Here is a 27,834-nt window from a genome sequence, read left to right on the forward strand (position 1 = left end):
GATGCAGGCTACTATCTCTCTTCTACTATCTAAACTGGATTACACCAATGGTCTCTACAATGGTTCATCTCTATCTACTATGAAAATCTACAGCACATTCAGAACTCAGCTCCTACACGTAAAGCCACAAGCCCGCATCTTCCCTACCTTGAGGGCCCTAGATTGGTTACGGATTGCCACAAGACCCACCTTCAATCTTCTTGGTATCACTCACAAAGCAATACATGGAACAGGACTACTTTTCATCAGGAATAAAATCACCAAATACAAGAAAAAGAAAATAGGTGATACATCTTTCTCTGTTCAAGAGGCCAAACAATTGGATTTATTTCCTTAAAATATAAGATCCACGATTAACTTTCTTATCAGAAGACTACTCAAGAGTTGGCTGTTTCCTACAAAAGAACCATACTCAAACAGCAATAGACTGCATGTGCATGTAAACATTTTATAATCTGATTATATGTATATCTAGATATGTGTATTTCTTTGAACAAATATGCATAATAACTATTTTATCTTAAAATATATACATACTGTTTAGGCCTGTTTAACAAATGTATATCTTACTTATGGGTAATTGTATATATGTATGTATATGTGTGTGTAGGTGTATGTATGTGTACATATCTGTATATTATATATGTGTGTATGGATATGTGTATAGTATTCTGTGCTTGACATGTCCATAGGTCATTGCACAGTTTCTTTATAAGTTGTTGATTAGATGCTTATGAATCTCTGTTTTCATTTTGTATATCACAATAGGTAAATATTATCTTAACTATTTATCTACATGCATTTTACTATTGAAATAATGAGGAAAGGTAAAATAATGTTATAAAAGTACACAAATAAATTAACTTTAACCACTGCAGTTCTGTGCAAAAATCTGTGTTTATGCAATGCAACTGTAAATCTCAATATATTATATTTCGTACATGTATATTCAAGAGAAAAAAAAATAGTCTCTTGAAAGTTTTACTCTGTCTCACTAGGGCCCTATACCTCTATCAGTCTATCCTCTATCTCCACTCTCTGACACATCCCAAATCCATTCTATCACAATGATCTCCAAAGTAACCCTTCCCTCCTCTGTCCCTCCTGCCTCACCCCCAAACCTCAGTTTACTACTATGATCTCCCAAGCAACCCTACTACATTCTCCCTTACTTATCTCTCCTTTGACTGATCCCAAATCCCATTTTACTACTATGACCTCCCTAATCTCTTTCTACAGACTCTTCCATCCTCCACCTCTCCTTTACTCATCCCAGACCTCATTTTACTAATATGAACTCCCAATTAACATGACTGGATTATTCCCTCCTCTATCCCTTCATTTTTATATTCAATCTAACAAACTCACGTTTCCTCTGTTCAAACTAACTCATACAGCCCTATACTAATACTGTATCCACATTTCCCTATACTAATGCACCACTAATCCTTTTGGGTTCCGGAGTAGCATGCTACGCACCAAAAAGCACGTCAACGTCTCGTTAGGGTTAGCAAGTGCTATATAAATGCAATTACACTCACAATATAAATAGCCCCTCTGAGCTTGCATTGGGGCTTGGTCTCGTATCTGTATCCGGACCCGCACAGGTACCTGTCATGTCCCACGCAAGCAGCTTCCCTGCACTCACCTCTTGAGTCACCTGAATCTTCCTGTGTTCCTGTCCAGTGCAAGCTTTGCCCCTGCACTTATCTCCTGATTCACCCGGACCTTCACCATTTCCGTCATGTGCAACTTCGTCCCTGCACTCATCTTCCGAGTCGCCCAGACCTTCATCACTTCAGTCCTATTCAATCTCATCCCTGCACTCATCTTCTGAATCATCCGGAAATTTTCCAGCGTTCTAGTCTTCCAACTCTTTTCCAATGACTGTGAGATCCTGATTTCTGCAACTCTTCCAGTGTCTCCCTCCATGATCTACGATTCAGTTTCTTCTCAAACTTCTTACAAAGACCCGCTTGCCGCCTTCGAACTTCAGTCAAAGTGCTAGTCCTGGCTAAGTACTTGCCCACAGGTTAGTGTGCACTAATCCTTGGTAGGATTTGTGGGCCTGTTATTTTCCCGCTTGCCCTGGCTCTGGACCAGCTCTCCAAATCTTGACTTCGTAACTGTGTTCATCATGGACTAGAGACTGTCCCCTGAACCAAACTTATAACTCCAACTTATGTCCCGAGTGTAGATGTGTTTTTGGCATATCTTGGTAGTGCCTCGACTCCAGCCTATGTACCTAGTGCAGCATTGTTTCTACCATACCTTGAGAGTGTCCCTGACTCCAATCCATGTTTTGAGTACAACCTTGAGAGAGTGTTACGATATCCAACTTTGTGCCAATAGTAACCTTGCTTAATGTATTGCCTTGTATCTGAGTTTTAGCCAATGTACTGAGTACAGCCTATACATTTCGCAGTATCAGTAACTCCGACTCTGTGTTGTGAATAACCTTGTTTCATGAGTAGTCTTATTTTTAGTTTAACCAGTATACAGAGTAGAACATTGAGAGTGTCAGTAACTCTAACCTTGTTCCAAGTATAACTTTGTTTCAAGTTTTACCTATGTCCAATTATAATATATTTCTGAGAGCAACCTGTTCTCTAACATACCTTGAGAGTTTGTGGAAATTCCAACATATGTACCTAGCGCAACCTTGTTTCCAAATTTCATTATGAATGATTCTGACTCCAATCTGTGCACTGAGTGCCAGTAACTTCAGCTATGTTCTGTGTCTAACTGTGGAGTGCCTAAAACTCCAACCAGTATTTCAAGTTCTTCTTTGAGAGTTCAGGTTGTTCTGCTGTTATGATTATGAAGAAATCTGTAAATTTGAATAATTGAAGCATTGTAATGTAACCTGTGTAGAGGATGTGATGCATTGATGGTAACCGCCTCGTCTAGTTATTTCCAATGTACTGCACTTTCATGATAACCAGAAGTGGTGTCTTGTAAACATCTACCTTTGCCTAAACCAGAAGGTCCCAGAAGTGACGATCCTGTTAGGAAGCATAGCACCGTCACTCAGCAGAATCAGTACCACAAATGCTCTTTTATTATTTTGTTCCTCCCCCACTTTCTGCCTTTGGCAGTCACCTGGAATCTAGGAATACTGTACCGGGGTCCAGATTCTTCCTGACAGGGAGTAGGGGGTCCAGCATCGGCTCTAGTGTTGTCCCCGCTGTTGGAACCAGGTGAGTGAGTGACATTGTAATGGTGTTGTAATGCAGTGTGTTTTAGTGAGTCTAGATGAGGTGGGGCTGGGCTGTTAGTAATGAGTTTTACTTTGAAGGTTAGAAGTACATGCATGGGCTTAATTTCTTTGGAGACATTTGGTTGCATTGGTTTAAAGATTGTTACTTTCTTTAGCCCCTGGCAAATTTGCTCTTTATTGCTAGGAATTGGTAGAGTGTAGGTGGACTTCTTCGTCCAAGAAGATCATTGCACCACCATGGAACACCTTCACTTCCTGGTCGACTCCAACCACAACTCCTCTGTTCGCAGCACCCTGGTGTACAGGTCAACCGGCGCCCGCCTAGCTTTCATAGACGACGTCGAAGACATCGCTAGCCCCCAGGCCTTGGCGTCAGTCGACTACCTCCTCCTGGGCGACCTGAACTTCCACCTCGAGGACCGCACAGACCCAAACACCACCACTCTACTCAACAACCTCCCCACCTTTGGCCTCAGACAGTGGGTCTCCACACCCACACACTTCGCAGGACACACACTGGAGCCCATCTTTACCTCAAGCCACTGGATCACCATTGCGACCCTCTTTACCCCAGACTGGACTGACCACCGCTGCATACACTTCACAATCACCACACCCAGCAGCCGCACCCGCACCTCCAGGACACCCCACAGGAAATGGAATGAAATCACCAGCGAGTAACTCTCCTCATCGCTTGCCAAAACCCTTCCTCCCCTTCTGATGATGCCAACACAGCAGCGTGCAATCTCAACGCATAGCTCACCGAAGGCGCCAACACTCTATCCCTTCTCCGGCTGACATTGGACAAACGCGTACCTAAGAAGGCCTGATGGTTCACCATCAAACTCCAAGAATCAAAGCATACCCACAGACGATTAGAAAAGAAATGGAGGAACAGCCAATCCAGCGAAGATCTTGCCTCATTCAGAGGCGCAATCGCCGCCCACTGATGAAAAATCAAGACTGCAAGGAAGGACGCACTCCGGGAGCGCATCAACTCCTCCGCACACAACTGAAAGGAACTCTTCTTAGTCATCAATGAGATCACAGATCCCCCCTCCGAAGCCACCAGCATCCTCCCGTCACAGGACCTCTGCGACAAACTCGCCTCCTTTTTCCACCACAAGATCTAGGACATCTACAACAGTTTCCTGTCACCTGGCACTGGAACCTGCAACTGACCCACCCCCCAGAACCCGCCCAGACCATACACTACTGGTCCACGCTCACCACAGAGGAAACAGTCAACATCATGAACAGCACCCACTCCTGAGCCCCCTCGGATTCCTGCCCACACCACATATACATTAGAGCCAGGGCATCCATCGCCCTGAACTTCGTAACACAATCAACTGCTTCATCAGCACCAGCACCTTCCCTGAGGACTTGAAACACACTGAAATATGCCCTCTCTGGAAGAAACCTTTGGCCTACCCATCAGAACTAAAGAATTTCTGGCCCATCTCACTGCTAGTCTACTCTACCCAGCCAAAGTACTACTGAAAGCAATAAATGCACAACTACGGAATTTCATCAAGGCCAGCAACTCCCTGGACAGCTCCCAGTCCAGCTTCCACGGCAATCACAGCACGGAGACAGCACTCCTGGCAGCCACCGATGACATCCGATTACTCCTACACCACGGCCACACCACAGCACTCATACTCCTCGACCTCTCAGCAGCTGTCGACACGGTCTCCAGCACGGTCTCCCACAGCACTCTGCTCACCAGAATCCACGACACAGGAATCCGCAGAAGAGCCCTGGAATGGATCCACTCCTTCCTCACTTGGAGGACGCAGAGGGGCAGATTCCCACCCTACACCTCCAGATCCACAGGAGTCAACTGCAGAGTCTCCCAGGGATCCTCACTGAGTCCCACACTGTTTCACCGTATACATGGCCCCTCTTGCTGCCATCGTCAGAAGCCACGGTATGAACATCGTGTCATATGCTGATGACACACAACTCATCATTTCTCTCACCGAAGACCCGGACACGGCCAAAAGGAACTTTCATGTGAGTCGCCACCTGGATGAGAGAAAGCTGCCTCAAGCTCAACTCTGACAAGACTGAGCTCATCATCTTCGGAAACGCCACCTCAGCTTGGGACGACTCCTGGTGGCCCACATCCCTCAGCACTCCCCCTGCACTGACCGAGCATGCCTGAAACTTAGAAATCATCCTCGACTCCTCCTTATCCAGGACCCACCAGGTAAACTCTGTAGCCTCCTCCTGCTGGCACACACTCTGCAAACTCCGGAAGATCTTCGGATGGATCCCAGCAGACTGGTGCAGGACAATCACCCACACCTTAGTCACGAGCAAGCTTGACTATGGAAACACCCTCTATGCTGGCACCTCAACTAGGAACATCAAAAAAATTCAACTCATCCTGAACGCCGGCGTTATACTCATTCTGGACCTCCCTCACCAAAAACACATCTCTCAACACCTGAGGACCCTCCACTGGCTACCGGTCAAGAAAAGAATCACCTTCAAGCTTCTCCCCCACAAGTACAAGGTCATACACAAAGCAGGACCAGCCTACCTGAACCACCACATCTCCTTCAGATCCCTCCTCTCCGCCCAGATGGCCGTGGCTACTGTCCCTGGCATCCACAAAACCACTGCCAGAGGATGACCTTTTACCTACACTGCAGCGAAGAGCTGGAACAACCTCCCCCTGCACCTCAGACAAAGCCCGTCGCTCACCATCTTCAGTATGAACCTCAAGACATGGCTCTTTGGATGAGCCCCCCCCTCCAGCTCCTTGAGACCATCACAGGTGAGTAGCCGCACTTTACAAATACTGATTGATTGATTGATTGATTGACTTCTTCCAACTAGCGTAATTGGTTTCTCCTTAGCTTGTGACAGTATTTTGTATTGTATTTGAGGTGGTTAAAGGGGGCTCTTCATTTGTTTGACACTGCCCTGGCCACCATTGTGGGCCAGTTATCAGTCTAGCGCCAAGGCCTAGTGCCAATATAAAGGCTGCCAGTGTAGGGACGCCGCCAAGTTAAATGACCCATAATTAATGTAGCTTAAAATCTTGACCATTAGCGCTGTGTTTTAAATATTTTTGGGCATATCTTTTAAATGATTGTTTCACTAAGGTTGTTTTGCCACATTTGCACAATTCATTGAGCTCTATATGGGGAAACGTTTGTTGGAGGAATTGGTTTCTCCTTAGCTTGGGATCGCATTTTGTACTGTATTTGAGCTCTTCATTTGTTTGACAGTGTCCCGGCCACCATTTTGAGCCTGTTAGTGGTCTAGAGCCTGGGCCTACTGACAATGCCAGCACTCAATATAAAGTGGGCAGGTGTGCAGACACGCTGCTGGCACATGCAAGGCGCACCTAAGGCAAGCCCATCTGCGCCCGTCCATGCTTGGCCCGCACTTAGCACCAGCCATGCTGCCCTGTTGTCTGCCCATGGTCAGCAGATTACTTATGCAGTGGTTGAACTGCCCTTCCCGATACTGGAGTCATTCATTCCCTGGTAGGTTTAACTGTCCGGACTGTTCCCTACCTCAAGTCTGCCAGCATTGTTTTCCTACTTTACAGGCACAGGATATTCCTCTAATGGTCTTTCCCCCCCGTAACTCACCCCGTAAGCAGGAGGGTGACGCGCACCTTACTTTGCAATATCTGGTCACCACATAAAAATGCATGGCGTATTCAGGAAGATTTGTGTGAGAATAAAGGCAATATAATTTTCTTGGCTGAGACCTGGATACCAGACACTACCGCACTAGATGTGGTACTGGCTGTTTCAGACAGATTTTTTATGCTGCATCTGGGTAAAGTAGCGAAAAAAGGTAACAGGATTGCTATTACCTATAAGCAGTCACTCAAATGTACCATGTTTGATACTAAGGAACTTGTCAGTGTTGTATCCCTGGGCTTTTGTATTTCACTTTTGGCTAACAAAAGGGCTACTTGGGGCCTTGATATACTGCCCTCCCAGGAAGACAGGGGAATTTCTGTCTTCCTTGGATTATTTCCTTTCCTAACACATGCTAAAATACTCAAATTCCTACAGTCCTGGCAGACTTAAATATTCATGTTGATTCACATGATGACACATATAGCCAACTTCTTCTGGAAAAGAAGTCCTCTTGGGATATGCTGCTGTCCATTTCAGAGCCCACTCATAGCAGGGCCATGGCTTAGACATTTTATTTTGTAATTGCAAAATCTCAGTGACAGAGATAGGTCAGATCATGCCCTTATTTATTTCCACTGGCTTCTGGATTATGAGCCTGGCCCACAGTATACATTCTGTGCTACCATGTTGTAACTGGGCTAGTGTGGCTTCAGAGGAGTTAAGTGCTGCTTTGAGTTTGTATCCTCCTAATATGAGTGGTGATATGGAGGATGATACTGTGACAATTAATTCTTGGCTTGCTCAGGTGACTGATCTGATTGTTCCCATCAACATTAGAGAGCCTAAATCCTCTATAAAACATCAGTCAGCCCTCTGGTTTAATGAGGAGCTAAAGTCATTAAGACAAAGTGTAAAAATTTGGAAACGAATCGGAGGTTCCAGTACCTCCCTACCAACAAATTCATTGGCTTTAAATGATTATCATGGAGCCATTAAAAAACGTCTAATCTGAATTTCTTACAGCTCAAATACTCATCAGATAATAAAGCCTGTGAGGTCTTCAAAATTGTAAAGAAATTTACTCACCCTGATGCCTCTCACATCTTCTTTTAAACTCTCTTTCTCTTCTCAACTGTAATCTTTATGATATCAAAACCATTGTGAACTCCGTACACTTTGGGAATAAGACCCCATTGAATACCGATGATTACCAAATTCATCAGGAAGTCTGATTGCCACCTGATGGCTAACTATTGCAGGACTTTTCTCCCATTTCGCTAAAAGACTATGCTTTTGTCCTTAGATCTTGCAAAACTGGGTCTCCGGATGACCTGTGCCCCTTTCATATTTTGGTCATAAATCTGCTTCTAAACCAGCCAATCTGTCTAGCCAAAGACCCAGCTGGTTGGAAACAAACAAAGTTCATTCCACTACTTTAGAAACCATCAGTGGATAAATCGATCCTTGCCAACTACCACCCAATCTCTCTGCTTCAAGCATTTGCCAAGATAATTGAATAGCTAATAATAAACAGCTTTCTGCCTTTTTAGAGCAATCAGGTTTCCGTCCTTGCTTCATCACTGAGACCAGTTTGCTAGAGGTAGCAAACACTATCAAGCTTGCAGTGGATCAGTGCAAGCAGGTTGTCCTTGTTCTGCTGAATGTATCCGCATCTTTTGATATGGTCTCCCACTTAATTCTTCTCCAGCATTTCCTTGCTGTGTGTGGGTGGTCTTTTCTGGGCATGGCCACATTCTTTTTTTGGCAGAGAGGTCTCAATCAGTCTAAATGGCCCTGTTTGCCTGACATTCCAAGGCACTGGACTTCGGACTGCCTCAGGGGTCTGCATTTAGTCATGCACTGTTTAATATGTATATGACCCTCTTGGCAATGCTGGTGGAATGGTTTGGCATACAAATCATCTTGTACACTGATGATACACAACTGCTCTTTACGTCCAACCAAAGATCTCCCAATTCTTTTAGTAATTTTAGGAATCCATGACCTCCATGTTTCAATGGATGCCTGATAATAGCCTTCAAAGTAACTCTAGCAAGAGGAAATTCTCGCTCTTTGGGCTCCCCCCACCTGTGATAGTGACCGTTGCCCCTCCTCCACACCCTGGCAACAGTAATTCACAATCTGGGGGAGAAATTTGATAGCAAGGTGTCTTTTGAGTCTCAGGTGGGTAGTAGGTACATGTTTGGCCTGTTAAAATGCTAAAAAATGGTTAGAAAACATCTGTATTTGCTCCCCCTCAGGCAGCAGAAAAAGTTGATCAAGGTTTTGATTACTACTAGGTTGTATTATGCCAACTCAGTCTATTGGGGGTTGCCACCAAACCTCCTAAGGAGACTGTAGCTTGTGCAGAATGCTGCTGCTTGTCTTTTGCTATATCTCCCCAGGTGAGCTCACAGTCAGCCAGTTCTAAAACATCTCTGGTGTCTGCCTGTGAAAGAATGTGTCAGGTTTAAAGGCCTTGCTCTTCTTCATAGAGCTTTTTATTGTACTGACCCTCAATACCTGTCCAACAGGTTCATCCTATATCAACCAACTAGGTCACTTTGGTCTTTTAATTCATTGCTTGTGGTTATCCCTAAATTTAGAAGGGAAAAATGTGGTGGTAGTTTGTACTCCTATTTGGCTGCTAGGGAGTGGAATATTCTTCCATTGTGGGCCACAAGGGACATTTCACTTTTTAAAAAAAGTCTAAAAACCCATCTATTTAGGTCTGCCTTTCAGTTTTTTCATTAATTTCGGCTAGATTCTACTGTTTATTGCATTGTTATTGTTATTATTATTATTATTATTATTATTATTATTATTATTATTATTATAAATAATAATAATAATAATGATAATAGAACATGGAATGTGATACAGGGGTTGGCGTCTGTAGTCCTGTTGGTGCAAGCAACTAACACAAGTATCCTCAAAATAATTCTTTAGAGGAGCTAGTTTAGTTTTATTTTATTGGTAGTAGGGATACGTAAGAAGCATGTCATAATGTTTAGTGACTTCAGTTATAGGGACCTATGCTAAAGATATACTTTTTTGTTTCATGTGCAAATTATAAGTTAGTTGCATATTGCAAGAAATTGAATTATTGTTTGAGGTGGGTAAGTGCCCATCTGAAGGAATAGTCACAACTTTTCTCAACCCTAAAAGGTACTAAATTAACCCGACCTCAACACCCTGCTAGCCATGACACAGTGCAAAAAGGCTTAGCATAGTGCAAAATGTAAAGTATTTATTAACTACCAAAACAGTGATAGAGTAAAAACACCAAGGAGTTAACAATAGAGTAAATGTAATAAATATAATGATACCAAATTGACAAAATTGCAATAAGAGGAACCAGAGATATGATTTTTTTTAAGTGATGGGTAAAATAGCGTCAAAAAGTACTAACTGCCAATGATAGTCTATGGTCATGGTAGACGAGGACCCCTGTGTGATTTCAGGCTGACTGCGATGAGGCCCATTTAGGTACAGCAGCCATGTTGACCCCAGTCACAGATTTAACCTTCTGACTTTGGGCCTAATTTATACAGAGGATGGCATATCCATCAGAGTTCCCAACATTTCAGGGTTTCTAGAGCAGCTTCTATGAGTAAATTTTAAGGCTTCCAGAAACTCAGGGAAAAACAAAAATCAAAACTCTTGAGGGGTTCATCTCAACATCTTCATTATATTAACAATAATACATCAGCTAATATTGGATCTGGACCACGCATCAATTGGCATAGTATCTGCGCATGGAGGGGATGAAGGGCTTCTGGTCCACCTCAATCTCAGTCTCCCTCTGGACTCTGTGGATGTCTCAGACAGGCCGCCATGCCAGTCGACCTGAATGCTGTGGATAAGGCAACACAGTGTCAGAACGGAATAAACTCTTGCTTTGACATTGAGTCATCTTATCCATCCCGACATAAAGAGGAAATCAGAGGCATCACTTAGGGGCCTGGACTCACTCCAGCAACTAGCAAGGTCTAGTCCAGGTCCTTCCTGTTACTATTGGTCAGATGGGCACTATACTGAAAAAACCTCTTGCAAGTGGTTCCCAAACTGGGAGCCACGGCTCCCTGGTGCGCCATCAAAACTAGCCAGGGGCGCCGCACACAGTTTAGGAACCACTGGCTGTAGTTTTATTGTGTCCGAACTGGAAATAGCTCAGTGGTTCCCAAATTGCGTGCTGTGCCCCTGGCTAGTTTTGATGGTGCACCAGGGAGCCACGGCTCCCAGTTTGGGAACTACAATCTCAGAGGAATTCAGCCAATAGGCCATCAGAGATTGCTTCTTTGTCCTGGGTACAGGGAGGAACAGGTTCAGTCCTTCATGGCTTATCTCTTTATTCATAAATAGAAAGTCAAGTCTCTTCAATCTGTAGCTTTAAAAGATTTTATTTTAAATATAGTCCACCAAAAATGTTTTAAAAACTGCTGCTGTGTCTGAAAATCCCTTTAAAAATAAGGGTATGATGTAAGTGAAACAGCAAGGTATGGTGTACAAAAGGGCAATCAAGATGGATGCCACTTGCTAGGCTCCATGTGTATGGGATCACATCTTATGTAAATCTCGTTGTAGTCCGAGTCATACATTCTTACATCCAAAAAGATGACCCTCTTTCCTGTTGCAAAGCATCAGACTGCTCCAAGCATTTCATCCCTCTCCCAGCTGCTGCATGGATGCTTGGTAAGGATTCTAGCCACCCTTCTCCCTCAGGACTGTGGTGTCTGGTTTCATGGCGTGGTGACCCACATCGATTACTGAGGAGACCTCACATAGGAGCCCAAACCTATAAGTGACCTCTGGTCTCTGACCACACTGGCCTAAGGACCTTTCTTCTGATCCAGCTGCCATCTCACTGGGCCTCTGTCCGGTCCAATAGCGCTTTATGGCTCCTACTCCACCCTCAATTCAGATTCTCGAACTGCTGACCTTTGGGGCATACAACCTAGATTTGCCTCCCCCCTTGTCACAGCAAAGGAGGCCATCTTTGGGACTGTTAGAACCATGCTGTTAGACCGCTAGACCTATGGTGCAGCACCCACTGCCTAATGAAATAGGACTCACATGACGAAACAAATATTAAGGGCAACTGCCAACAAGAAGCTTAATCACCCACATAGTAACGCATAAGGACCACTGCACTTAGAAACAGAGCTGACTGCAGTATGAAAGGGAAAGTCCATGTTTCAGGGCCCACTGTCCACATAATAATTTGCAGAAAAATGGACAGATTCAACCACATATCCTCAAATCATGCTCACTGTGAATCTTCTCTACCTCAGAGCTTTTGGAACCTTGGGGTGATCTGTGGACTCCTAAAGGACCTTCAAAGATCTAGAAGTTTGGAGAAGATTGGTAAAAAGCTCCATAAGGGGACCCGCCATCAAGAGTCAAGCCGGCTTACATCGACCGCGACCCGGCCTGACTTACAGGTTTGTCCCGCTGAAAAGCTCCGGAACCCCAGACTTCCAGGATTTCACTGGGGGCTCCTGGGAGGCCAATCCAACAACGTCGACCCGAAATTGGCTTGTTGTGGAGGGTCATCCAACGTCGGAGAGAAAAAGCTCCAAAAAAGTGACTACGTCCGAAGGTAAAAAGTTGACCGGGACTTCCTGTGTGGCGTATTCGAGGAGGGCACCAGGGATGTCAGACCAAGGTCCAGCTTTGGCCCGGACAAAGATTTTCATCCCAGAAAATCGCCTTAGCCGGAACGTAGAATCCTTCATGAGGTCTCCAGCAACGCGTATTCGAAGAGGGCTCCAGGGAGATCAGATCGGATTGGCGACTTCATCCCGTTGAAGAAAATTTTCAAGAAAAAGACTAAGGTGGTCATTCTGAGTTTGGCAGTGGTGCGACTGCCCTCAGGGTGGTGGTACAGACTGCCATATAACGAGTAAGGGGGTAAACCCAATGAAACACAGACAACTTATTACCAGTACCGCCACCACCGACAAGCAGCAGTTGGCGGCGGTAGCCATCTTCAGGCTGGCGGGAACCAATGTCCCGCCCACCATATTACGAGTCACCAGACCGCCAGGATATCGAGGGCTGGCCGAACACAGTGAAAATCTTGGCAAAAACAGAAAGTATAGCAGGAGACACTCACCTCCAGGTACACAGACCCATCACAAACTGCAAGTCTTCCCAACATTGTATCTCCCCATACACCTTCAGGGCCAGCGACAATGATGAAGACGACAACCGTAGGAACGCCTAGCACATAGTGGAGGAAATGGCAGTGATACACACCCACACATAACACACACTCCCGGCACGGACAGCGAAGGCCACACACACGCATACAAATGTACCGCACCAGCACACACATATACACACACACATGCACACACAAAATATGAAAAAAACAAGTACCCAATATACACACAAAGCAAAGCACATACCTGCCAAACACACAGCACAACACACACAAACACCACCAACACAGTCATACACATCCATACACAACACCCCAAAATCACACAATGACAACTAGACTACAAACACTTCAACGCAGTCATGGACAGGCACGTTGTGAAACACCATACATCCACACACACAAAAAGCTGTATGTAGCAATGACAAACAATCAATATCAGTGAGCACACAACCAAACAATGACACAATTGACACGTCACGTACAACCAACTTACAAAGGAATACACAGATGCAACACCATACACACAGAAACATACAACACCCCATATAATCCCACAAGCAAGCAGTCAGACACATTACAACATGCACATGGCACAACCCAATCTACCCAGCGCATGCAACAACATAGACACAACCCATACACAAACCTCACACACCATTGCACACAGATGTCACACCACCATGTAGAAGAAAACCAGGACAAACATCTCATCTTGTTAACCACAGCAATGTGGGCAGATGTAATAGAAAACATAACATTAAAAATGAACTATATGCAGAGAGTGCCAAATGGCAGGTGCAACATGCAGAACTTACACATACCACATAGTCCACAAATCATGGCCCCAACTTGACTCCTCACAGTAAATAGGCCTCCATGTCATTGGGGCATCAATTGGACATGCAGGTACCTCAAGGGTTTGAGGGGGTGGTGGTGTGAGTGGCTTGGATTTGGAAGGGGAGTGTCTCTGTTTGGGGTTGGGAGGGGGGACTTTGGCTCTGGGAGGGGTGGACTTTTACCTTGGTGGAGGACCAGGGGAAGCACCAGAGGGGGCACTAGAAAAATGGGAGGTGGAAGGGCCTGGAGGGGGCAGGAGGCCATGACGTTTATGGCAACACGGGGTGGGGCAGGAGTAGGGAAGAGGTAAAGGGCGGCAAGGAAGACTTTTTTAGGTACACAGGGGTAGTCACATGAATGAGGAATGGGTGTGGAGGTAGAGGGAGTGCTCATGTGCCGTTTTGGTGTGCTGTATATGGATGCTGATGTGTGCAATGTGTGCAAGTGTGTGGTGGGTATATGTTGGGTGAGTGTGTGTGCATATCTTGGTAGGAGGGGGGTAGAGATGCATGGAGAGGAAATGGAAGACATGTGAGTGAATGTTGGGGTGGTGTATGTTAGTGAGGTGCTGCAGGTGGTAGAGAAGGTGGCTGTGGTGAGTGCGGATGTGGTGTTTGGGGTGGGTGTCTGTGAGTCTGCTGTTGTGGTGATTGAGGGTATGACAGGAATGCTGTCAGGACCAGTGTGTGATGATGCAGTGCTGGAAGGTGTGAGTGGTGATGTGACTGTAAGGGAGGCAGTGTGGGAAGTGTTGGTTGTGTATGCAGATGTATGTGGTGTGTGCCTGCCTATAAGTTCGTTTGTGGTGCTATGTTTGTCTTTGCGTACCTAGTCTGTTGTAGTGGGTGTATTCTTGGCTGTTGGTGTGTCATGGATGGGTGAAGGGAGATGAGTTGTGGATTGGGAACAGGTAGCTGGAGGGGGGACAGAAGATGAAGGGACACTGGCTGTCGTCAACGAGGAGGCCAGAGCCTGAAACTATCTCTGTAGGCCAGACAAGGCACCATGAATGTCTTCCAGGTAGGCATTGGACTGCTGCATGTGGGATGCCAGCCATCAGATGGAATTCACGTTGGTTGTCTGCCCCACAGAGATGGACCTCAGGAGGTCAATAGCCTCCTAATTTAGGGCAGCAGGGCTGACTGGGGCAGGGGCAGAGGTGCCTGTGGCGAAGGAGACACTCACCCTCCTGGGTAAGTAGCCACAGGCAACTGGGCGGGTAGCTACAGGGAGGACAGTGCTGGTAAGGGGGTGACGGGCAAGGATTATGCTGGGGTAGTCCCAGATGGGTCCATCACCACCAGGGAGCTGCCATCAGAGGCGGAATCTGAATCAGATGTTGTGGTAGCTCCAGTCTCCCCCCCCCTCGCCCTCCGTCCCACTGGTCCCCTCGGCTTCACTGGTTCCAGCCTCCTGGGTGCCATAAGCTGCTGCATCCCCACTCGTCGGTGTCCTTCCTCCTTTGCCAGATGATGCTAATGCACACATAGACAGAGGTGGACAGGGAAGGAGAGTGGGTGCAAAAGAAAGGGAGGAAGTGGTAAAAACCTACACATCCACTTCACATACAAACAATACACACATTTGCCCTTGTAGGGAAAACAAGAGCCCATATTGCAGTCATGCAAGCCATATCCAAACGTATCACCAATTACCTCATCCCTGCAGCCTAGAAACCTAATTGAAAACTCCTACATGCCTGTCAACTGGCTAACTGACTAATCCAACAAGTTAATCCATGAACATACCCAACTACATGTCAGTCATAACAGGATGAAACAAATCTGATCTCAGAGGTATTGTGCTTACAAACTAAATGACAGGTATGTGTTGATTGCATTCGATACAGATATCCATTGGTATTGCAATTATATCAACTGCAATGTAAACTAAACATACCCAAATACAGTGCCAACAAGATCATTTTGGACTACTACAGTATACTCAGAGATGGAGTATGAAGCCAGTAAAATGCTTGAACATTTGAGTAACTCATATGTACAGTAGAATGTGTGGTACAGTACCACCACTTCTGTTCCTGCATGGCTTTACATAGCTAACATATCATACTGCAACATTATTGATGTGACAACCAGGACTGTAAACTCTCCATATTTCACTGTAGACAACCATGCAGAAGTCACCTAACAGTCTACACTTACCCCCTTGTGACTGCTGTGCTGCCCTCAAGCACCCATCCAACTCTGGGTAGGCCACCACCAGTATACTGGCCATCAGGGGGGTCAGGGTCCGACGGGCACCCCTTCCACGTTGGAAGATCTTCCCTAGCTGGGCATCTGCGGTCTTCCCGGCCCAGCGTCTCAAATCCTCCCACCGCTTCCTGCAGTGGGTGCTCTGCCGGCTATGGACCCCCATGGTCAGTACTTCCTTGGTGATGGCTCTCCACAACCTTTTTTTCTGGTGGGTGCTGACCTGCATGGGAAACACTGAGAAAATGGAGGTCATGATGTAAATGATACCAATACAGCTGCAACCCTTGGCGACACACAAAATACACAGCCCATGCACATTGCCAATATGCCAATATACCAAACACCACACACATCATGTGCATGCAAAACCCCAAATCAGTCATCACATGTCACTGTGCACACACATTCACCATCAAACACCACCCAAAATGTGGGAAAAAGGACGTTGTACTGACCTGTTGCCCTGGAGCCCCATACAACCTCCCATACAGGGGTAGGATCCCTTCCACCAGTTTCTTGAGCTCCTGCAGTGCGTGCCATCATGGCTTCAAGATTTAGGACACAGCAGCACATGAAGTGGAGGACTTCCTTGCCCGAATGCCAGGAGTCAAGTGAGCTTGGCCATACAAAATAGCGGTCACGACCGCAGCGGTCATGCCCATCAGCGCCAGCGGTAATCGTCATTGATCCCAGTTTCCCATAAACGTCAATGTCAACCAATTAGGAGTGGCATTGTCTTCGTAGGAATGGAGTGTGGAGTAATGTCTCTTTCCACAACATGACAGTGGTTGAGGCCAGTGGCTCTGATACTGAGGAGGAGGTAGACGAGGATGAGGCACATGACAACAGGAATGACCTGATTCGTCACTACTTTAGATGATTAACAGGTACGTGTGATTTGGATGTTATGTGCACTTGGAGTATGTATTGGAAAAACTAGTCTGTACTCGGATTTTGCATGCATCAAGGTGTGTGTGGAGACTAATGCCTTCCATCTTGGTTTCCGACACCATAAGTTTGCTGACTTGCCATGAGGGGTAGTGGAAATGCATTGCTGCCAAAGACATGCGTGAAATGCTGGTACCATAACAAAACATCCTTATGGCTGTACCAAAGGTTTTGAATCCTAAGCCTGACTGTTTGGGTAACAATTATCAGTCTTGTCCTGCTGTGTAGGCCTATCATCCTGCATTGTCAGCTGCTGTGTGGCAACTACCTGTTCCTGCCTACACAAGGAGGTGATTGGTAGAGGATGTCACCTATGTGAAATCTTCACTTGCTCTTTGTCTCAAGTCCAGCAGGATAACTGGATGGCTGACCTCTTTTACGGGGGTCCCTCAGCTGCAGGGGTAGGGATGCTGGTGGCCTGTGGGTCCTCCTGCTGGGCTTCCATTCCAGTATCATGTGCTGAAGTAGAGGGCAGTGGTATTGTGTGACTACTGGTTGGGGCCTGCTGGTGGGTGGAGGACGTACGCAGGATGGTATTGAGTTCTTTGAACTTCCCTAACATGGAGACCATGGTGGCACTGAGTATCTGCCACTGCTGCATGGGCTCCTGGTGGTATTCTCCCTGCAGCCTTTGGGTCTCCTGCAAGGTGGTGAGTATATGGCTGATCTTGTCCTGGGATTGCTGGTATGCTCCCAGGACACTGGAGACGGCCTCCTGGCTAGTTGTGTCCTGTTGCTGTGTTGTCCTTTGGCCCACGATTGCCCTCCGACTGGACCTTGACCCCCTGTGCCTGTGTCCCTGGTGCAATGTGCCCCCTCCCACTGACATCAGTACTGTTATTGTCTTGGGATTACAATGTTGACAGATGGCCCTGTACTGTGGGGCACACTGATGTTTGATGTGACTTTGGAACACAGGTTTGGAAAGGTGGGCTCTGCTGTGCAATGGATGCCACAGGGGAGGTGGATTCAGTTGTGGGCAGGGTAAGGCTGGTGGTGGTAGACTGACTACTCATGCCTGATGGGCCAGGTACGTCATCCCTATCCAGACATTCAGGGGATTCCTCCTCTACTGGACCTGCTTCCAGGGCTCGGCTTTCTGTCACTGTCACTGACATCTTCTGCTGTGTGGCAGTACTTGGGAGACCTGTGGAATGAGAGGTAATGTGTTACATGATGGTATTGTACAAGTGGTACACATGGTTATATACCATCATTGTATGGATTTGTAGAGCAGCAATAGCATTAACAGTTAGTAGATGACTGTTTGTGTTGCAATGGTCCTATTTTGATCAATAGTTGGTATTGGTCTTGCTACTGTCATTGCTATGCATTGATGTGCATTCCAATTTCTTGTTGGTGAAGGGGGTGACATGGTTTCACATGCAGGTGCACAGACGTGAAGTGGATTTAGCAGTGATGCAAGGGTAGGGAATGTTGTATTGTGGTAGTTGTAGTACTTGCTGCAGTGTGTGGAATCTATGCACTAGGTGGGACTGTGAGAGAATGTGTTAGTAGGGAGCTGTGGCATGCAAGGGTGGGTATTAGTTCTATGGTAGGATTGTGCAAGTTAGGGTGGTGTGAGGGGATGAGAGGGTGGTGGGGTACATGCTGTGCAGGGTACATGTTGGCCGGGGGTGTAGTTGACTTACCAGTGTCCAGTCCACTAGGTATTCCCGTCAGCCCCCCTGGGTGTAGGATGGCCAAGACATTCTCCTCCCATTATGATAATTCTGTGGGAGGTGGTCGGGCCCACCACCAGTCTTTATGACAGCAGTTTGGTGTTGTGATGCCACGGCCCGTACCTTCCCCCATAGGTCGTTCCACCTCTTACTAATGTAGTCCCTTGTGTGTGAATAGTTTACCACTGCATTCACCCTGACGACGATCCTCTGCCATAAGTCCGCTTTCCGGGCTATGGATGTCTGCTGGACCTGTGCTCCAAACTGTTGCGGCTGCAGTCTGACGATTTCATCAACCTTGACCCTCAGCTCCTCGTCTGTGAATCGTGTGGCTTTTTGTGGTGCCATGGTGGTTGTGTTGTGGGTGGTGGGGTGTGTCATGTACAGGGATGCTGGGTGTGCTGTTTGTTGGTGTGAGTTTGAGTGATAGGATGTGCATGTGGTTTGTAGTGTTTTTGTACAGTGATGAAGTGCATGTTGTGTTACTCTTGATTTTGTGTGTTGTATGATGTGTGTTCAGTATGATGGTGCCTGTGATATCTAGGTGCAGTGCCTTCTGTCAGTGTGCTCTTGCCTCGCTACGTCAGACTTTCTGGGTGCAAAGGATTTTGGGTATGTGTTGGGGTATGTTTTGTAGTGCTGTGGTCAGGTGTGTGTGGTGTATGCATTTGTATCAGGTGTGGGGTATTGGTATTGTCCAATGTGGTGCAGTGTTCTGGTGGAGGTGCTTTTTTTCCCCCGACGGTTCAGACCTCCAATGGATTGCCGCTGTGCTAAGACCGCAGTGCTGATTTGTGATTTGTGATTTGGAGGGCAGGATGTTGTCAGTGTGGCGGTGCTGGTGGTGCAGATGCCTTTTTCACACCGTCCTTCAGGCTGACTGTGTCGTTTTTTTGGTATTTTATTTGGCGGTGTTGTGCTGGTGACTCATAATGTGGCGGTTTTCAGACAGCCATCACTGGCGGTCTTTCGGCACCGCTTACTGAGCGGTCTTCGGTAAAGACCGCTGAAGTCAAAATGACCACCTAAGTCCAAATGTAAACTTTTGAGTGAGGCCTCACACTTGCTGTAGCTGAGCAGGGCTCCATCATGGTCGGCATTAAACTTTGAGTTTCCCCGGTCGAGGTGTAACCAGATGATGAGATTGGCGCTTTAAGTTTCTATGTGTTAGAAAAATTAATTCTTTAAAATTCTTTGAAAGGCAACTATCCAGCTTAGGGACACGCTGAACTCTAGAGTGGGACTTCATATCCCAAACTGCTTTGTGGCCCCAAGAGGCAGCAATTTTCACCAGCATCTGCTTCCATTTGACCAGACCAACGATCGCTATAAAGCGTGTGGGGGCACTTCGCAGCACAGGACGTGCTGAACTCCAGAGTGGGACTACATATCCCAGACGGCTTTGTGGCCCCAGGAGGCATCCATTTTCACCAGCACCTGCATCCATTTGACCAGACCAACGAGCACTATAAAGCACGTGGGGGCACTTCGCAGCACGGGACATGCGTGGGCAAAGCCCGGGCCAAGGGCGGGCCCATCCACGCCCGTAGGAGCCTGGAGGAGGCTGGGCTGGGCCATCCCCTTAACATCTATCTCCAAGTAGGCCTCATTGACTCTCTCCTTCTAATGATTGTATCCTCCTGCAGGTTGTATCATTGAACTATCTTTTACCCACGAATCAAAGACCTTTGGTAGGTAAAACGAAAGCAAGAGAGGGTGGGGTAGGGGCGGTGTTAAAAATCAAGTGGAAAAGGCATAAGCATGCACCTAACAACTTGAAGTACCATCCAAAACACATGTTGAACTACCCTCCAACTCATATAAAACAAATGTCCCTGGTCTGGCTGTAGTTCCCAACATTAATACCACAAGCACCCACGCTCCTCTTCTTAACAGATTCCATCAGACCACCCAGGACCTACTGCACAACCATGATGTCTTTGTACTTTCCCTTCCCCATGAACATCACTTGCTAATCCAGGAACAGACAGCTAAGCGTGAGAACACTACACTTATGGTCAGGCTAGTTCCCCTAGATGGATTCCACCAGTCCACCCAGGACGCGGCGGGCAATAGTGATAATGACCCCCCTCCCCTCAACCAACTCCACCCGTCAAACCAACGTCTGGTAGCTAACCTTTCAAATATTACATCAGTGGACAGGGCGTTCCTCTAGTCATTGGGGTACGACTTGTCTCATGGAATGTGGCAGGTCTGAGATCTGCCCTCCCCCTCCCGTCCTTTACTCCTTTAGTGAGGAACATGACATATGTCTTCTTCAGGAGACATGGTCGATTGATCAACTTTTTCGTACTGGCTACTTACATTTTCATATCCCTGCTTTGCCCAGTAGCAGGGGTAGGCCTTCCAGGGGCTTAACTTTTGGGCTAGAACATCACTAAACTGTTGCATATCACCGCTATGCATCGATTCCCCCTATTAGGTCTTCGCCTATATTTTGGGACAGACACATTTTTAACACTAGAGGGGTCGGGGGTTGGATCTCCAAAACCCTCTGTGTTCTGGAGATATTTCTGCAAAATTGTCCCCTGCATCACAAAATCATTGTGGTAGGTGACTTCAATGTCACATTTGAGCCTCTTGACTGGGATGATCTTGGGTTTACCCACGAGGAGGATCCGGCATGGTCTATTCCTGCCTTGGATATCCCGCCAATCAAAAGGTGGACGCAGGTTGCTGTCCAAGTAGAATTTGGACTCAGGGCACTTAACGGCAGGACTAAGGGGGTCATTCTGACTCCCGCCGGGCGCGGTCACTGCGCGCCCGGCGGGAGCCGTCAAAATACCGTACCGCGGTCGGAAGACCGCGGCGGGTATTTTGAGTTTTCCCCTGGGCTGGCGGGCGGCCTTCAAAAGGCCGCCCGCCAGCCCAGGGGAAAACGACCTTCCCACCATGAAGCCGGCTCGTAATCGAGCCGGCGGAGTGGGAAGGTGCGACGGGTGCTACTGCACCCGTCGCGTATTTCACTGTCTGCTATGCAGACAGTGAAATACAAGCGGGGCCCTCTTACGGGGGCCCCTGCAGTGCCCATGCCATTGGCATGGGCACTGCAGGGGCCCCCAGGGGCCCCGCGACACCCCCTACCGCCATCCTGTTCCTGGCGGGCGAACCGCCAGGAACAGGATGGCGGTAGGGGGTGTCAGAATCCCCAAGGCGGCGCTGCATGCTGCGCCGCCTTGGAGGATTCTGACGGGCAGCGGAAAACCGGCGGGAGACCGCCGGTTTTCCTGCACTGACCGCGGCCAAAGCGCCGCGGTCAGAATGCCCTGCGGGGCACCGCCGGTCTGTCGGCGGTGCTCTCGCCGACCCTGGCCCCGGCGGTCTGAGACCGCCGGGGTGAGAATGACCCCCTAAATCTGGTGCAAAGGGTTGCCACACATCTAAAAAAATCAACCACACTAGTAGAATTGATTATTGTCTAGTCGACATAAGATTATGGCCCCTAGTCATCGACATGATGGGTATTGAGAGATCAACCCTCTTTCAGTCTATATGTCTACTTTGTGTAACCACCTGTCCATGATTAACACCCCAGTAACAGCACTAGAGGGAATCAGCCTGGTTAATGACAAACGTCACCTAAAGTGGAATAAGGTTTTGGCCCGACCAATGGTCATCAATGCTGCTAACAACACCTTGAAGACCACTTTGATGGCTTTAGAGGCGGGTCTTGCAGTCCCCAGTGAGCAAATAAGCCTAACTCACATCTCATGCTTCGAGGGCATTGCGGACCACTTCTCAGTAGATATAGTTCCTGGTGGCAAGAGGCTTAAGGATAGGCATCGATTGTTTAATAAAGAGTGTCAGTCCTCAAACAAGCATTTAATCCAAGCTATCAAATCTAAGGATGTAAACTCCATTCGCCCAGCTAGAAAGTCTTACAAATCAGCTGTCTGAAAAACCAAGCGTGAACAAGATGACAAGTGGTGGACTGCACTTAATGATGCTGCAATAGAGAGGAACTGTAGTGAGTTCTGGTCCTTGGCAGCGCGCGCTCCAGGAAATAGCGCACTGAACATTACAACTAAAATTGCTCCAAAGGACTGGGTAGACCATTTTAGTGGGTTGTACTCCTATGACCATGATAGTATAACCTGTGAACATAAGGACCCTTGCTCAAATATCATTCTAACACCCACACCTCCAGTGCCGCAACTGTTCTCCCATGCGGATATAGAATATTCCTTAGGTACTCTAAGCGTAGTAGGGCACCTGGCTTGGATGGTGTTCCAGCAGACCTATTCTTAACCAACATTGAGATCTGGTCAAGATGTATCACCATCATATCGAATGCAATAGCATCTGGGGCGCCAATCTCTGAGTCCTGGAAGGGTGCCGTTGTAGTTCCGATTTTCAAAAGGGGGACAGAGCCCTCCCCTGTAATTATAGGCCAATTAGCTTAATAGACTATGTGCAGAAAGTGTTCTGTCACTGCCTTTTGGTCAAGATTCAAGACTGGATGGCTGAGCACGACATTCTTAGTCCTCTTTATGCAGGTTTTTGTAAAAAAATATCCACCATTGAGCAAGCCTTCAGGTTTTTGCTTTTATACTGGAAGACAGTTTTTATTGGCAAAGGGAATCTTTAAGTTGATTTTGTGGATCTGATATCCGCATTCGATCTAGTACCCCGTAACAGCTGTGGGAAGTTATTTTTTCTAATAGGAATCCTGAGCACATTCTTGCACTATTAACTCGGCTTCATGAGGGTAATTATGCACGTGTCAGGTGGGATGACAAGGGGCAGCTAACTGACAGAATCCAGGTGTCAAGGCGAATACGGCAAGGGTGTGTCCTTGCCCCCACCTTGTTTTCTTTGTACATTAATGATATTGTCCCCTCTTTACTTAGAGTGGAGGCTGGTACACCATCGTTAAGCATACAAAAAATTCCGGTCTTGCTTTTTGCAGGTGATACACGCCTGATATCCAAGACCCCAAACGGATTTCAGAAACTCCTCACATGCTTTGAATAATTTTGTTCCACGCGGGGACTTGAAATCAATGCCTCCAAAACAAAAATAATGACACTCAATCCCCACAGATCCTTCAGAGGGAAGTTTATCCTTGAGGGTACCCCACTTGAAAAGGTGGGTACATTTAGTTACACCGGCCTAATGTTAACAGAAAAAATGTCTTGGAAATCACATATTGCAAAGCAGGCACTAAAACGAAAACAAACTACAGGGTTTTTAATAAAGGATTTAAATCGCTCACACACCAAACCAATATGCCCTGCAGTCCAGATATATGAAGCCAAGGCTGTGATCTTGGCTCTTTACGGGGCTGAACTATGGGGCTATGCCAAAGCTCAAGAAATAACGATCTCTGAAAATAATTTCCTAAGAAATCTCGTGTCCATCCCACCAAACACTCCACTGTTCCCCCTTTTTAAGGACCTAGACATGAAACGTATTGGCCACAAGTCCCACCTACGTCCCCTCTTGTACTGGCGGCGTCTTTGGACCACCCCAGAGTTTGCTTCTTTTACTGTAGCCCTGCAGGTCATTTTAGAAACTGACCGTCCTCATAGCATCCTCTGGCTCAGACACATCAAGGGGTACTTTATTCGCTTTGGCTTGGAGAACTCTGGGACTCTCCAACTACTGCCTCCTTTCATCAAAAATTGACCTCCAAAAATTGTATTGGCAAATGGTAGACTCTGAAGATCTGGGGGCTACACTTCACTCCACTCTATCCAACCTAAAAGAGACATGCAAATACAAGGCCTTCTGGGAAATATTCACGGTGCCTAGAGAAAGGAAATTGTATTTCCATTTCTGCATAGGCACCTGGCCACTAAGATCACTTACCATTCGCTGGTCATATGAAGAAACAACCATCTGCCCAGCTTGCAAAGCACCTATTGAAAACTGCCCTCATGTTTTATTTGTCTGCCCTGAATACGCTGCCTCTCGTAGGAAATGGTTGGCCCCGGCTTGTAGACTGCTGGAAGTCCGCAGATCTAAAATAGCCCTTGAATTCTCAGATCAGACACTCGCTCGACGTTAGTGATTGCTGTTGCCAAATTCCTTGGGGCTAGTTGGATTGTTAGAGGAAAACTTTTATTTGTATAATGGTTTTTAGTAAGAATGTATCAATTCACTGTGGGAGTGCACTTTAGTGTTAGTATTTTTGTTTAGTTATATGTACTGTACATATCTTATATAATCTTGTGTACTTATTTATTGCTGCTATGTGCTTTTACGGCCCCTGTGGCCGAAATAAAGTTATCTTGACTGACTATTAATTCTTTAAAAAGTCATATCTCCAGTTCCCCTTATCCAATTTTATTGGTTTTGGTGTGAAATTAAAGATAAATATATTTCCTTTTTTTATAAATTTTGGATTTTTAAACTGTTTCCTGTGTTCTATTTTATTACTGTTTTGTGTTAGTTGAATGCTTTACACACTTTGCCTCCTACCTTCAACCTTGTTGCTCATTGCCAAGCTTCCAAGGGTTGAGCTGGGGTTAATTTGTTGAGACCTAACTGAACCTAGTGGGGGTTAGTTGCCTATTGCTAAGTGTAGGCTACCTTCCCTTACCAGTAATATCCTTTACAGCATAAATTAAATATGCCAATCATGTTTAAGCCAATTTACCATGTTTTAGGAAGTAAGGACAAGCACTTTAGCACTGGTGTGCATTGGCAAAGTGCACAGAGTACTAAGGCCAACAAAAATAAACTCAGCAAACAGGAGAGGAGAAGGCGAACTGTTTGGGTGAAGGGCACCCTAAGACAAACAGGTCTAACTCTCCTAGTAGATGAACCTTTATTTGTGGACCGGTCCTGCCAATCTCTTATTCTTTTCTTGTAGCAACTTTCACAGTGACCATGGGCCAACCTAAAAGAGCAAATTCCTGGTTTTGTGACACTAAGAACATCAATATGAGCATACTCAGCAACACTGCACAGAAGTAACTAATGCACATCAACCCCATCACAGATTTCTATGGCTCAACTGCTTACTGTTTGGACAGTCTTGCAGCTCTGTTTGATGAGGTAGCACTCCACCAAAGCAAAAAAAGGCATAAACCATCAGCTCCATGGTTCAACATGTGTAAGTCACAGACATCAGTCCATGTAAAGTAGAACTGTTTGGATTGCAATCCTTTATATTCTTGTTTTGGTTGTTAGTCTGAGTTGTGCCGTTCACCACATATGACATCATAGGATTGTAATACAAACAGTGCTAATTTATATGGGCTGATGTGTGTAACTTACTCAAATTAGCTCCTGTGAATTCAAATATATCAAAAATGTATACGTTGTGACCTTCTACATATTTGTTTGTACTTCCTTGTTTTGTATTGAATGTATATACATATAGTTTCCTGTCATTATCAAATCTATTCATTGTCATTTCATAGCATAGCATAGAATACTTAGCTGGCTTGTTCCTCTGGCCTCAAAGAGTCTTCCCTATATAAATGATTTTCATTAATAGCTAGATAGATAGATAGATAGATAGATAGATAGATAGATAGATAGATAGATAGATAGATAGATAGATAGATATGTAATAAAGTACACACTGACCTACTTTAGACAGATTATAATATATTGTTGGAACACATTCCTAGCTGCCTTTGTGAGTTTTTTTTGTTTCTGCACTAAAAATAACTATTATTAAACAGTTTGTGGGCCTTGTGATAGTGTGACCACATAATTGAAGGAATAATACAAAATAGGAATATTCCAAGTCACTGAGGAATTTCAAGACTAGATAGAAAGACAAGTTCCTTTTTAAGGTCATGGAAGGCAGAGGTAGATGGTATTTTATTCTTTGTAATACATGCACTCACCACAACCATTCCAACAAACAAATAGCACCATCCAACGACCTGCTTTTCATGCTTTCACAGCACATTATCTAGAATATGGCAAACAATAAATTAACAAAATATGCCTGGTCTGCATGTGCCAGGACTCCAAACTTAGGCCCTTTTCACATGAAAGCCTTGTATGTATGACTTTCATTTAATGTTTTGTACTTCACTATGTCACTTACTGTTCTATGTTTATTACATTACTCATATGGTTTGAAAATTCTTTAAAGTGGTAAATATATAAAATGATTACTGCTATTAAAAACATAAAAATGCATATAAATGTATTTATCAATGTCATCAGTGTTCATAATTATACATTAATATGTGGATGTGTTGATCAAAAGAATTACCTTCCAGCAGTTCTTCTAGTCTTAGCACCGCTTTGTGGCCAACCTCTCCCGCCAACTCTTGAACGGACAGGCTCATTATAAACTCAGCAGCCTCGCAACAATCACGCATACACTTCACTGGAACTGTAAAAGATCATATTATTGTCCACGGTGTAAACTGCAAAAGCTATAATTGACATCTTTGGCACAACACTGATAATGTGGAATATTTAAGATAATGGAGGGGACACACTGATTAAAGCATTTTTTGATTTTTTTGTCATTTGCATATTATTTAATGTATTGTAATTCTGGGAGGAGACCATTTTACTACACTGACAAACATTTAAAAGTAATACAAACTAATAAAGCATAACCTGGCTTCGGGTTAACTACCTATAGCCATTGTTTGGTTAAATGTCATTCACAAATTGGATCGCCCCACTATTAGCCTATAAACAGGGGGTGAGTGGGTCCATCCCAACTAGTCACCTCTATGTGTGAAATGTCAAGTCATCCTATGGAACAACTCCCAGCAAAACTATTCAATATTGGGAGTATCAGGTATCACAAGGCACACCATGCTGCTGCTTGACTTGCTTCTATTGTGTGTGCCTTGGAAGCTGATAAGAAAAGGAGCTGGTCTCTAACCACCTTTACACTGCACTGCACACTAGCTGATCAAAGAGCTGAAGTGTGTGCAAGCTGATGAGGCTGAGGACAGTCGCACTGACTGAACAAGGAGATGGACAGAGTTATCATGGAGCGGAACAGCATCTGTGGTACTCTTCACCACAAGACACCATCTGCATGAGTCACTGCAGGTAATTGTCAGGATTTGTTTTTCTGCATCAGTCATTATAGGGAGAAACCCCAGATTACTTTTCTCTACTCTCTGCTACTTCTGCTCTCTACTGATGAAAAGTAAACCCAGAAACACATGTTCAGAGATAACAGCACTTCCTCCAC

General features: G+C 45.8%; 1 protein-coding gene across 4 annotated transcripts in view; it reads right to left on the bottom strand.

Annotated features, from left to right (window-relative positions):
* LOC138299778 (cytosolic phospholipase A2 gamma-like) overlaps positions 1-27,834 on the bottom strand; it is a 1,040,695-nt gene that overhangs the window by 289,712 nt on the left and 723,149 nt on the right. For all 4 annotated transcript variants that reach the window (XM_069238328.1, XM_069238327.1, XM_069238329.1 and 1 more), the window contains exon 14: positions 26,887-27,009. In XM_069238328.1, coding sequence (XP_069094429.1) covers positions 26,887-27,009 — 123 coding nt within the window. The remainder of the gene's footprint in view (positions 1-26,886; positions 27,010-27,834) is intronic.

Source organism: Pleurodeles waltl, chromosome 6 (genome assembly GCF_031143425.1).
Source record: "Pleurodeles waltl isolate 20211129_DDA chromosome 6, aPleWal1.hap1.20221129, whole genome shotgun sequence".
In the NCBI taxonomy this organism is placed as follows: domain Eukaryota; kingdom Metazoa; phylum Chordata; class Amphibia; order Caudata; family Salamandridae; genus Pleurodeles; species Pleurodeles waltl.